At 34.1% G+C, this 14,358-nt stretch overlaps 1 protein-coding gene across 3 annotated transcripts in view; it reads left to right on the top strand.

Annotated features, from left to right (window-relative positions):
• The window catches only part of TMEM117 (transmembrane protein 117), a 158,803-nt gene that overhangs the window by 60,412 nt on the left and 84,033 nt on the right, over positions 1 to 14,358 (top strand). For all 3 annotated transcript variants that reach the window (XM_074269461.1, XM_074269460.1, XM_074269462.1), the window contains one exon: positions 6,827 to 6,926. In XM_074269461.1, coding sequence (XP_074125562.1) covers positions 6,827 to 6,926 — 100 coding nt within the window. The remainder of the gene's footprint in view (positions 1 to 6,826; positions 6,927 to 14,358) is intronic.

Here is a 14,358-nt window from a genome sequence, read left to right as displayed (position 1 = left end):
ACAGTGAAAGGACTTAGGGTGCAAGAACCATAATGTTTAAAAGGTGTTAAACATTAGTAGAGAGGATGACATGCAGACTGAAGTTAGTCTTAAATGGATTTGATCTCCTTTAGAAAAAACAAACCTCTGGACCTTTTCAGTCTTTTAAGGGAAGGCTTTTACCCAATTAGTAAAGGTGACAACAAAAACCAAAAAAAGCAGTTTGAAGTCCCTGAGAGGGGAATTATGTCTAATTGTTTCTCTTAGCTTGTGACCAATGAAAATAGGTTTCCCAAAGGATTGAAGAGCCTTTTTTTTTTTTTAAGTGAGTAACTTGGTGAAGGACATGGAGAAGTTTCCACTGGCTGGCTTTGGGATTCAGAATTTTAGTTCTCAGAAGTTAGTTCTTATGAAGAAGCTTCAAACAAAGTGGTGTTGAACAAGTGTGCCAGGATAATTTTGGAATGGATATCCTTCAATTATTAGGTGGGTAAGGGATCCTTTCTGATAAGAAAATAGGGGATAGTCAAGTTAAAGTTACTCTACCCCCCAGATGGTTAGCTAGTACAAAAGGGGTGCCATGAGAGTGGGGATTTGGGAATGGGGCCTTTGAAAATAATGCAACAGGTTGCATATGTGGGGTGCCTTGAAGATATTGAGGGTATTGCCCAACAATCCTGAATGCCCATTGCCCTTGAAGTTCTCTAGCCTGACTAAAGTCTAAGGAGTTATCTCCACACTGGCAGAGACCTACAGACTGACATGAAGAGAGTGGAGAGAAAATACTAAGAGCAAAGTTCTCATCCTTGGAGGATTGTTACACCTGGAAAAAGTAAAAAAGAAAAAAGAAAACGAAAGAGAGAGAGAGAGAGAGAGAGAGAGAGAGAGAGAGAGAGAGAGAGAGAGAGAGAGAGAGAGAGAGAGAGAGAGAGAGAGAGAGAAAGCGAGAGAGAGCGTCTCACCTATCTTTTGAATTATTTGAGGAGTGAAGGCTGGGCCAAAGTCACTCTGTAAAGAGCAAGGGAAGCCAGAAAGAGGTCCCCTCTATTTTGCCTCTGGAATTAGAAGCTGGCCTGTAGGTGTTTGAAACCACCCAGAAGGAGAAAAGGTGTGTCCCTTTTCTTCCCACCAGGGGAAATAAAAGTTCTATGGTTAGGGGCAAATGGGCTCTCAAGTTCTTAACACACAGATAAGACTGTGTGGGCCTTTAGGAGTAGGATCAAACAAACAAACAAAACCTCATAACCCTGTGTGGGGTGAGGGGTAGAGGGCTGGAATTTTAGGGTTTGTATGTCTCAGTCAGAGAAGCCTCTCCAGTTGGGGCTGCAGATCAAGATATAATCTAATCTATACTGGTCATGTGCATTGGTGGGGGGTTATGTTCCTCTAGATTTTCCCCTTCAAGGGTAAAAAGAAATTGTGAGTCTTTATGCAATGGTATGCAAAAGAAAGCATCATTTAAGGTCTAGAATAGAAAAACCATTATGTCCCCTGGGATACTTGTGTTGGGCTCATAACTTCTACTGACCATTTGCTCTAATTATAGAAGTTTGCTATAAGAGGAAAAGCAGGGACATAATTATAAGAGCATCAAAAACAGGTCCTTCAGGCCTCAGCCTGAGAGCACATACATGACAGGATAATGCATCCTGAGTTAGATCTGTTTGACAACTGATCACACAGTAATAAACTCCACCTCATAGACAGATTCAGAAATAATCATGTGGGAAACTGACTCAGAAGGATCTCACCTTAAGGAGAGGCTTAATTCTTGCTTAACTCTTGCCCAGATAAGACACCCACCTAGACATTGCAGGAAGGCATTCTCTGAGTAATTTTTGGTATTCTTTTGGAATGGTGGGCTACTGACTTAATGATTAGACAATCAAATACAGAACCCAAAAGAATATTAATTACAGGCCCTAGAGATTTTTATCTCTAATAGCAAATTCTACTGATCACAGCTTAGGGCTACACTATTTTACAAGTTTACCAAGACTTAAACTCATAAGAGCTTTTGTTTAACATGTTTTATATGTTTAAATTTATCCTAGTGGAAAGGATCAATCATTATACAGGCATTCTTAGTAAACGTATACTTTGCTTAGAAACTATAAATCCTAAATGGGCTTATTTCTCAGGGCTAATGATGCTTACCCTGGTGGTTTCAAGAAAAACTGGCAAGCTTACAAATTAAGGGGAGTTGACAGAGATCCCAGGAAAGGGGCTCAGCTTACTGTTGCTCATCTCAACTATTCTTAGTGTTTTTCATGGGCTCTGTTGTTTGATACCTACACCCACTCTGTGAAGGGGAAAAGGAATTCACACCTCATATTCACAGATTAACTGATAGATTTAACATGATGATAACTCCAAGCAACAATTAGTTAATAATTTTTAGTTAACAATTTTAGAATTTTCCTAAGTAGCCAAATAGTCTTAGCTGTATTTTCTGTTCCCTTAAATAAGTTTCCCTTTTATTTTAGGGAGAAAATAAGACAATTCTTAAAACTGAGATGGAACATATTTTAAAATTGACTTAATTTTAGTAAATAAACCTAGACAAACTGAATTGCAATTTGGTTATTTTCCAAATTGCAAAAATTATTTCTCTTTTGTGAGCCAGGAGAAGGATTAAGATGCCAGTTTTTACTGAATGAGCCTTCAGAAGTCTGACTCTAGATAACTAGAGTTTTTAAAATAGTGGCAAACTGCTTTTTTGTTTTCCTAAAGTTCCAAAACTCTTCTGTTTACACTATGAGTACAAATAGATCCCTTTAGTGGGCTTTCCTTTAAAATTGCTTTTACTATCAAACTCTCAAACAAATTTCCAAATTACACACACATTGAGATCATTTATCTGTTGGTCACATTAAAAAAGCCATAAAGTTATCAAATATGAAGAAATTATATGTAATAAAGCAGTTAACATTCATTTAGCATATTTTATGATAAGCACTTTTGTAATCATGTGGTCTTCACAACATCTATTATTTCTCTTGATAAATCAGAAAACTGGGCAAGAATAAAACAATCTGCCATAAATTACATAGCTAATACATATCCACAATTGAAACAGAGAATGGTGGTCTTACGAAATACAGAGGCTGACTTGATTTCTGGGTGCTGCCAGAGGTACTTGAATTCTTCCCAAGCAGTTCCTGGACAGAACCTGCTGAAAGCTGGGGTGACTGGTGCCAAGATATCCCTTTGATGATAGTTTCAGGTGCCAGGGCTCAGGGACTGCTGACCATGGAATCTGACTCCTATACCATCCCTATTCCCCCCAACGTGGATTAGGGAAGTATTTGAGCAAGGTTGTGTGGGGTCCCCACGGCTTTGCTTCCCTTATTTTTACAGATGAGGCAGAATTTGAGTTTTAATCTTATATGAGATGAAAGAAGTTAGCAAACAGAGAGACTTGGTCTATATTGATCTTTAGCAATCCTCACATCTGAGATACACTCAGGAGCACTGTGGGGAGTGGAATGAAGTGGAGAGGGTCCCTTAATAGCTTCTGGGATGCTTTCCCAAAGGGGCAGAGGGGGACTCCAGACAAGACAGGAGTCAAGAAAGGGTTAGCAAAAAGTTGCTATTTATGTGCTTTGTTTTTTTCCTTTTCTTTTAGAATGGGGTAATTTATCCCCAATGTTTCTTGCAATTTTCTTGCAACTTGACTGATTGCCAAACTTCTTAATCATTGCTTTCAAAATTTTGAAAATCTAAGATGTTATTTTAATTTTAATTAGCTAACTTTTTTTGTGTAGCCTCTAGTTTGGTCAGAGCTAAAGTCCACAGAAAAAAAGTTAGGTTTTTAAAGAAATTTCCCCAGCATTCTGACTACAGCATAGAAGTTTATTTATTTTATTTTTTATTTTTTTCTTTTTGGTTGCATTTTAAATCTTTCCAGGTAACTAAATCTAGCTCATAGGACAAACATGACATAGACATTCTGCACAGAGACACAGGAACAGACAAAATGACATAAAAGAGGACTGTCCAATCTTTACCAAAAGCCATAAAATTTTACCAAAAACTATCCTATAGCATTTCTGTTGTCTTTGGCATCCTGGAGAAGGTGAAAGGGTGACAAAGGTTCACAAGGAACTTTGCTGAAAATTGCAAGAATTTCCCAGTCTGGGCGTCCCCAGTCAAGAAAAATTTGCTGGGTGTGGAGCTCATGATGACTCAGATAAGCCTTCTCCCCGTGGCTGGGGGTGCCCTGCTGTAGGATTGTAGGAAAAAAAAAATGAGAGGCTTGCCTTGACAAGGAGGAAATCAAGCCAGGGGAGGCTAGACTCTCCCTGTCCAGTCACCAAATATTGAGTTTGGGAAGGGGACCCCTAAAGTTTGGGGTCATAGACTGGTGTCCCAAGGTTTCTCAAAAGAATTTGCAGGCTTGAACCCATCTCCCTAGCCAAGGGGCAAAATTTATTGTAATTGTAACACTATTACAAGTGCACTGAATTCTAAGAGAATTTAGCCGAGAAATGAAGCAAGGAAACACATTTATCTAGCTTTTAATCATTGACATGATAATTCTATGGCTCTGTAGTGGTCTCTAGAATTTTGTTATCACTGAAAAGATTATCACTATTGTCTTAGGAGTTTGGTCTGTGGGATTATCCTGAGGCCATATACTAACAGTCAGCAGTGAATTGAGGAGTGGTCTATTCAGAATCAAATTATTTTCTTAGATTGAGAGTGTGGGAAGTCCCTGAGGTAGACTCCAAGGTCAGAAGATTTAGGATTACTGATTTATTGTTAGAACAGAAACCCCTCCCCTAAAATCAGGGGACCACAAAATCATATTACATCATTATCAGTATGGATTCACCCACTAAAGAGTTTGGTTATTATCTATCCCAAAACTTCTTAAACTGTGGCTTGTGACCCCATATGGTATCATATAACTGAATTTAGGGATCACAAAATTATAATTTTTTATCAGCAAATATTTAATTTATATACTTATTTTGTATACATCTATACATATGTGTGTGTGTATTTGTGTAAAATCTCAAACAAAGACCAAGTGGACTTGATCTGGGATTTATTGTTAGTCAATCCATGAGAGCCAGAGTGATTTGGTTAAACCCATTGTTATCTTGGAAGGTTTTAGTGATAGGTGAACATTTACATTCCTTGGGGATGGTTTAAAACTGGAGATAATTTACTGAGGAAAGGCACTGGAATTAAGAGGAATTGTAGAAGAATTCTTGAAGAAGGTGGGATTTTAGTTAGTACTTCAAGAAAGCCAGGCAACCAGCAGTCAGAGTAGAGGAAGGACTTCAGGCTTGGGATTCAGCCAGAGAAAATGCTTAGAGACAGTATGTAAGATTGGTTAAGATGACAAAAAAAAAGAACATGACAAATGCTGATATGACTGTAGGAAAAGTTATACCAATACATTGTGGATAAAGCTGTGAACTAAGTTAACCATTCTGAAAATCAATTTGGAACTATGCCCAAAAGCTATTAAGCATTTTAACTCAACATTTCCATTACGAAGTATATACCTCAAAGAGAAAAAAAAAAGAAGAAAATGATATTTCTAATAGGTCTTTTTTTTTTTTTTTTTTTTTTTTTTTTTTTTTTTTTTTGTAGTGAGAATGATTTGGAAACAGAGAATGTCCATCAATTTGGTAATGGCTCAATATACTATATATACATGAAATAATATTAGAATAATAATGTGGTATAAGATGTGATGAACAGATTAGTTTCAGAAAAGACCTGAGAAAATTTGTCTGAACTGATTTAAAGTAAAGTGAGCAGAACCAGGAGAATAATTCATATAAAAAAGCAATATTGCAAAGATTAACAACTTTGAAAGACTTAGAAAAAAAGACTCATTAACTATGATCAATGTACTAATGAATCACAATTCCAGAGCAATCCTGATGAAACATGTAATCCATTTACAGATAAAAGAGTAAATGAACTGAATCTCAGAGGATGAAAACTCCCTTCTCTGCTTTGACTATTGACCTCCCAGATTTCGTTTAAATTCCAACTAAAATTCCATCTTCAGGAATCCTCCAATCCCACTTAACTCCAGTGCTTTCCCCTGCTAATTATTTCCTATGTATCCTGAATTATATCCTATGTATCCTGAATATGCTGAATAAAGCTTCCTTTGTGTAAACATGTTTGTATGTTTTCTCTTCCATTATATTTTAAACTTTTTGAGGGCAAGGACTGTTTTGACTCTTTATTTTGTATCTGCGTTATATTAGAAACACCAAATGTGATTCTCTGTGTTAGCAAGTTTAAATTGTATACTGGTGTCCAAGATAAGTGTATCTCATAAGATTTCTTAGCTTCCTTCCTTCCTTCCTTTCTTCCTTCCTTCCTTCTCTTTTAAGTGGCTAATATAAGAACTTGTTTTCCCTGAATTAAAAAAAAAAAAAAAAGATAATCTAACGTTATCAACTGGCCATAATCTATGCATTATTATTATTATTATTTACCATTAAAAGACTATTGAAAAGTTTTCATTTTAAAGAATCTTTGCTTCACAAAATATTTCAGTTTTACTTGTACATGAACATGAAACATAGGCTTTCTCAAGATTTTATTTTTGGTTTTTAAAATGTTTTGCCAGTCTTGTCATTTAAAAAGATAATTGGTTTAATGACAGCCAGTTTTTGATTCTAATTAGAAGTGCCCCAAATGCCCTCAGAGTTGTTTTTGAGATTTTAAAAAAATATATGATTATGCAAAAGCAAGTAAGTTTCTTTAGAGAGAAGAAAATCCACTTGAACTATTGCTGAATGAGATAAGATTAACTCTGTATTTCACTAAATTTGTATATTTATTCATCTGGTTTTTTTTCCCCCCATAGAGCATATATTATTACAGACTTCATGGGCATCAGAAATGAAAGTTTTATGAAAGTAGCTGCTGTGGGAACCTGGATGGGAGACTTTGTTACAGCTTGGATGGTAAGAAAATTTCAAAGTTTCTTTAAGGGGAAGAAATATCCCATTATACGGGGTAGATGCTATTTAATAACAACAATATTTTCAGTTTAACTTAAGGGTATAAGAATATAACATTCACAGTGGAGATAACTTTCATGTATGGGAAGGACTAGATTGCCATTGATACAGCTGCTAAAACAAATGCAAGAATTGAACAAAATTATTAAAAAAAAAACCCCACCTTTATATAAATAAAATTAAATTTAAATAATTGGAGAAATATTAAATGTTAATAACTAGGCAGAACTAATATAATTAAAATGACAATTATATTTAATTTATATATTAAATGCCACACTAATTAAATTATCTAAAATTATTTTACTGAATTAGAAAAAAATAATGAGATTTATTTGGAAGAACAAAATGTCAAGAATATCAAAGAACTAATAAAAATGTAAAAGGAAGGGAATTTAGTAGTAGCAGATTTTAAAGTCTATTATAAAGCTATAATTTTCTTTCTTTTTTTTGTTCCAAATTTATTTTATTTGAAAAAACAGAATAAACAAAAAGAAAAACAGAGAGAGAAACAAAACAAAAGAGAACATTATTATGTGCCCAGCAGAACATCTGGGAGGATTCAAAATATATAACACAAATACTAATTTTAAAAAGTATATATATTAATAGAAGAAATTATATTCATGAATGTACATCTTTTCTTCACTTCCTTATAAATTGTTCATTTGTTCTCTGCTGTGTATCTTATTTACTTTATTTCTCCCCCCTTTCATCCCCATCCCAATATCCAAGTAGGCTATAATTAAGAAAGAACATAATTTATATATACATATGCAAATATATGCATATACATATCTACTCACAAATATTGACACACATATTTTCCTTTCATCCTCCACCATTCCCAAGTAAACTACAGTTAAAAAAACATATATTTATTTTTAGATATGCATGTAGATAGATAGATAGACAGATAAATAGACTTAACCCCACATACACATGCATTTCCTATCCCTGCTGACTCTTTCATTAAATTATGCTCCATAGCTTGGTTTATTATTATTTAACCTCCCCCTATCCAGGGACTCCTCCCTTGTCTTCTTCCATCACCCTTTGCTTCCACATTCACCTATACATTTTGGAGGTGCTATGTTCTTCATCATATACTTTTAGTATTGCCTATTGAATACATTCCCAATGTGAGTAGTTTTTAGAACTATGAGCCTCCCTCCTCGCTCTAATGCCTCTCTGTCTATTCTTCCTCTGTACCACATTTTGTATAATACAATTACTATTTTTATCTTTACTCTGCCAATCTTCAATTTTATATGTAAATCTTAGGCATAAAATATACATTTCCCATGTAGAAAAAATATAAATGATTTGTCAATGTTTAAATAGTTTGTCCATGTTGAGTTTCTTAAAATTGCTCTTTGATATTGACTCTCATATATTAAATTTTCTGTTAACTTCAGGTTTGATTGATAGAAAATCTTAAAAATCTGCAAGTTCATTGATATTGACTTTTTCTCATTGAAAATTAGATAACTTTGCTGCATATGATATTTTTTGGCCACAGTCTTAATTCTTTTTATTGTCTGCAGATATGATTCCAAGACCTATGGTCTTGCTGATAAGTCTTGTACGATTCTAATTGTTAAGTCCTGCATATTTGAATTATTATTATTTTTTTCTTGTTTCTTGAAAAATTTTCTCTTTGATATGGGATTTCAAAATTTGGCAATAATATTCCTATGTGTTTTTGAGATGGTGAATGGTGGATTTTTTCTTCTACTTTCCCCTCATATTCTATCACTCCAGGACAGTTTTGTTGGATTATTTCCTCCATTATTGTATCCAGATTCTCTTTTTGGTTACAACTTTCTGGCAATCCAATTATTCTTATATTTTCTCTTCCTGATCTGGTCTCCAGATCTGTTGTTTTTCTTATGGGTTTATTTTACATTCTGTTCTATTTTCTCATTCTTTGTAATCTGTTTTGTTATTTCTTGGTCTCTCATAGCTTCATTGTCTTCCCCAACCTGATTCTAATTTTCCTTATTTTTTTTGGGGGGGGGGGAGTATTTTTTAAAAAATAGTTTTTATTTACCAGATATATGCATGGGTAATTTTATAGCATTGACAATTGCTAATTTGTTCTTTTTTCCCCTTCTTCCCCCCCCCCCCCCACCCCACGTGGCAAGTTGACCAATACATGTTAAATATGTTAAAGTATAAATTAAATACAATATATGTATACATGTCCAAACAGTTGTTTTGCTGTATAAAAAGAATTGGACTTTGAAATAGTGTACAATTAGCCTGTGAAGGGAATCCAAAATGCAGGCAGACAAAAATAGAGGGATTGGGAATTCTATGTAGTGGTTCATAGTCATTTCCCAGAGTTCTTTCGCTGGGTGTAGCTGGTTCAGTTCATTACTGCTCTACTGGAATTGATTTGGTTCATCTCATTGTTGAAGATGGCCACATCCATCAGAATTGATCATCATATAGTACTGTTGTTGAAGTATATAATGATCTCTTGTTCCTACTCATTTCACTCAGCTCAGTTCATGTAAGTCTCTCCAGGTCTTTCTGAGATCATCCTGTTGGTCATTTCTTACAGAACAATAATATTCCATAATATTCATATACCACAATTTATTCAGCCATTCTCCAATTGATGGGCATCCACTTAGTTTCCAGTTTCTGGCCACTACAAAGAGGGCTGCCACAAACATTCTTGCACATACGGGTCCCTTTCCCTCTAAGTTCTCTTTGGGATATAAGCCCAGTAGTAACACTGCTGGGGTCAAAGGGTATGCACAGTTTGATAACTTTTTGAACATAGTTCCAAATTGCTCTCCAGAATGGCTGGATGTATTCACAATTCTACCAACAATGTACCTGATTCTAATTTTCAAAGAATTATTTTCATTTTTGAGGTTCTGCACCTCCTTTTATAATTGTATTATATATATATATATATATATATATATATATATTTATAATAGCTTTTTTTCACAATCTTGCTTTTCTTGGATGGTTTTAATTTTTTTCTTTAGTTTTTTTTTTCAATGTCTCCCATGTGAATTTTGAATTCTTTTTTGAGTTCTTCTATAAATTCTTTCTGGGCAGGAAACCATTTCATGTTATTCTTTGGGGTAGAAGCTTTTTTTTTTTTTTTTTTAACTAAAATGTCCTCTTTTGAAGATAAACCCTGGTCTTCCCTGTTCCCACAATATGTTTCAATGGTGGAGTTTTTTCTTTGCTGGTTCATTTTTTTAAAATAAGAGTTATTAGTGTAAGTATTTCTAATTGTAGGGTCGGGGGATGGTGCCTCAAACTTCCCTTCAACTCTCCACTCTGATCAGGAACCCCAAACCAAGAGCTCCACCCTTCTGTAAGCTCCCACAGCCAGCAAGGCCCCTGCCCCTGCTGCTTCTGCACTCATCATTTGGTGGTTTCGTCTCATCCAAGGCCTTATCTCAGCAGTGCAGCTAGTCCTGGAATTCCCAATCAGCTGAGGTTCACTCTCTCTGTTCCCTGACTCAAACCCCCATTCCACCAGCAGTCTGGGAAGTGAAAGTCTCTATCATTCCTGATGAGCCTCCATCCACAATTAGCTTGTCCCTGTGGTTCCAACTTGATGTTTCTATGGAGCTAGCCTGGTGGTGTTTGCACTTCAGACAGGATGTCTTTCTTCAGATTTTGTCCAATTGGATCAGGAGGACCCTTGTTTTTCTTTGTCTTTTTAGTTTTTCACCAAACCATGTTTGCCCTGAGGCACAAATTTGTTCTATTTGTGAGGGAAATTGGAAGAGCTTGGAATTTACCAAGCTACCCTACCATCTTCCCAGAATCCTCCTTCTCTAAAGTTATAATTTTCAATGCTAGCTTTTAGTGGCTAAGAAATAGAAATGTAGATTAGTGGAACAGAATAGAAATACAATTTACAGTGGTAAGTAAATATAGTAACTTTATATTTGACAAATGAAAAGAAAAACTTAAAGTTTTAAAGATAATAATTCATCATTTGCTGAAAAAATTGTTGGGAATACTGGAAAGCTGTCTGGTAGAAATTAGACCAATATTTCACACCATTTACCAAAATAAGATCAAAGTGAATTATATGAAATTATATGAAATATATATAAAGATATGACTGAATGGATGAAATGATGAATGAATATCTATGAGATATTACAAGAATAATTGAATGACATGATTAGACTTATGGTTAGGTGAACAATTTGTGAATAAATAAGAGATTGAATATATTATGAGGTATAAAATGAATAATATTTATTACATTAAATTAAAACACATTCTGTACAAATAAAACCAGTGTAGTATGGATAATAAGGAAAACAAAAAATTACAGAAAATTTTATAGACTGTTTCTCAGATGTCTTATATCAGAAACATATATGTTAAAGATGTAAAATATTTATATATGTTTATATAAATATATTTATATATTTATGTATATATGTACTTTGTCAAATTTATAAGAATATGTCATTCCCTAATTGATAAGTGGTCAGAAAGATGTGAATAAGCAATTTTTTGATGAAGAAATCAAAATAATTTATAGTCATATGAAAAATGCTCTAAATTATTATTAATTAGAGAAATGTGAATAAAAGCAATCTTGAGATATTAGCTTATATTTACCAGATTAACTAAAATGATTGAAGGGAAAAACAACAAATCTTGGGGGATATGCAAAAATTGAGATACTAATTAACTAATGGTGGAATTAAGAACTAATCCAACTATTTTGGGGATCAATATGGAATTAAATCCAAAGACTTATTAAACTGCCTATACCTTTTGGTTCAGCAATACCATTAATAGATTTGTTTCCCAAGATATGTAGGGGAAAAGAAGAACTATATATTCTAAAATATTTATAGTAGCTTTCTTTGTGGTGACAAAGAACTGGATGGCTGAACAAGTTGTAGTAGATGATTGTGATGGAATGCTATTGTGCAATAAGAAAAGATGAGCTTGATGATCTTAGAAAATATCAATAGACTTGCATGAAATAATCAAGAGTGAAATGAGCAGAATCTAGAGTTCATTGTATACAGTAACAACAATATTGTTCTAAGAATAATTTTGAGTAAGTTATATTAACTATTAAAAGGAAAAAGAAGAAAGATATAATTTTTGTATAATTCTCCTTTTTAGTATTTTATTATGTTATAGAAATACTTGTTTTAGTTCTTAAATTCAGACTAAAATAACTAAAATTAGAACAAAGGAAAGACTCTGTATGGCAACAAAATTCAGACTTCACAGGTCAAGGAAAAAATCTTGGAATATGACATTCTATGAAGACAAAGGTTGCTGGCTTAAAGCAAAGAATGACCCACCCAAAAATACTGAGTATAATGTTATAGAGAGAAAAATGGAGTTTCAAAGAAATAGAGGACTTTCAAATATTCTTGATTAGAAATTCAGAATCATGTAGAAAACATTATACACAAACACAAGAGTCAAGAAAACCTTGAAAGACTAAACATGAGCAAGTAATTATTAGGGACTAAAAATTTTAAAATATAGTTTGTGGGAAGATAATACATGTAGCTTCTTAGAATTCTTTCATCAGTAGTATTAATAGAGTAAGTCTTATTAGATAGTTTTTAAATAATTAAAGAATCTGTATAGGCAGTTTCCAGAGGAAATTGGAAACTGATGGGATGCTGACTAAGTTTTAAAAATAAATCAAACCAGTAACATCAACAAAAAGAGACAGTCTTCCAGTTTTTCAGTTTTTTTTTTTTTTTTTTTTTTTTTTGTATACAAAAAGTCCCATACCTGTCATGTATTATAAGTGCTCTGTCTTTTTCAGGGATTTCAATATGGTGATTCATGGAGAGCAAGGTATTACCTATCAGATTTTCTTCATCTATGCTTTGCAATCATTGAACATAGTAACTATTTGGTGGGAGTTACCATAGATGGGGAGGAGAGGGAAGGCCAGAATATAGAACAGTGGTATCTTTGGGCTTAATGAACAAGGAGGAATTATAGGATCTTATCCTGATCCTAGGTACTTTAAGACTGTCTAAACCGAAAAACATGCATATCTATGAAGTTTTTGGAAAAGAATGAAATGTCAGCTAATTTTAGGGGTGACAGATAAAGTAAGGAATAATGAACACTTAAGTTTGATATGAGTATGAAATTTTCTAGAGTCTTGTCTTAAATTATCTAACAAGTGTCATAGATTGTTCTTATGGCTTAGAATTTCTTGGGATTCAAAATCTGAATACTAATTCAGTTTCTATAGAAAACGGAAAGGAGAAATATATAATACACAGAGATTCTAACAAGTTTTACTTAGTAACATGGCTTTGTACAAATATTTCATACAGAGATCCTATTTTGATGTCTCGTGTGGAGATGATTCTGAATTTTCAAAATCTATAAACATTTGACAGATTATACTATAATAAACAGGCCTTGAATATGTTCTTAGCAGTATATTGAGGCCCAACAAGTCACTATGGAAAGGCATATATGTGTGTCTATACACACATATATATACACATTCATATACATGCATATACATCATCCATACATACCCAAATATATGCAATGGCAACCCATGAAAAAATAAAAATGCAAAATGGTTATCAGTCCTCAAAAGTCCCAAGCCCAGAAAATACCTTGATCAGTACTTGATAATGGGAGAGGAATGCTGCCAAAGGCAGCAATAGTATAGAACACAAAACATGCTTTTAAGATTGCATAGAAAAATACAGAGAGGAAATATCCATGGTGAGGGAGTAAGACAGGAACTCTTCTGAGTTCTCCCAAATTCTCCTTTGAACGACTTAAAAAAAAAACAAAAAACAAAAAACAAAAAACCTTAACATGAATTCTAGAACTGCAGAAAAGTATGGGGTAAAAGAATTGGCCAGTCCAAGATAACCTTGAAAATCAACAGGAAAATCCTGTCTCACTCAGAGTAGAATGTAGTGCAGCATAGGTAGCCCAGGCAAGTCAGCAGCAGGCCATGCCCAGGAAGGCAGTGCAGGCCTTGGGGGAAAATTTAATTAGCAGTAGCAATTTCTGAAGCTTTCATTGCAGAGAGATTACAAGGCATACTTGGCTGGCACTGGTTGAGGATTCTGTTGAATGGCTCAGATGGAGCTCTGTGTCACAAATCTGAGTCACAGTCACAGGATAATGAGAACACTAGCACATATAATATATAGCCATAGGGAAGCAGGAGTGTTGTGGTCACTAACAGACTAAGGGAAGAGTGAACATACACACCTTTCCTTAGAAAACTGAAGAGATCCATAGAATTAGTTCTGAAAACAATAGCATAAAAAAACCTAAATCTTGGATTAGTGTTCTCTCCACCCAAGGAACAGAGCCCAATTTTGATATAGTTATAAGTCAAGAAATAGTT

The sequence above is a fragment of the Sminthopsis crassicaudata genome, chromosome 5, assembly GCF_048593235.1.
Source record: "Sminthopsis crassicaudata isolate SCR6 chromosome 5, ASM4859323v1, whole genome shotgun sequence".
NCBI classification, from domain to species: domain Eukaryota; kingdom Metazoa; phylum Chordata; class Mammalia; order Dasyuromorphia; family Dasyuridae; genus Sminthopsis; species Sminthopsis crassicaudata.
The sequence above is the reverse complement of the archived record's forward strand: the minus strand, read 5'-3'. Positions and strand labels throughout refer to the sequence as shown.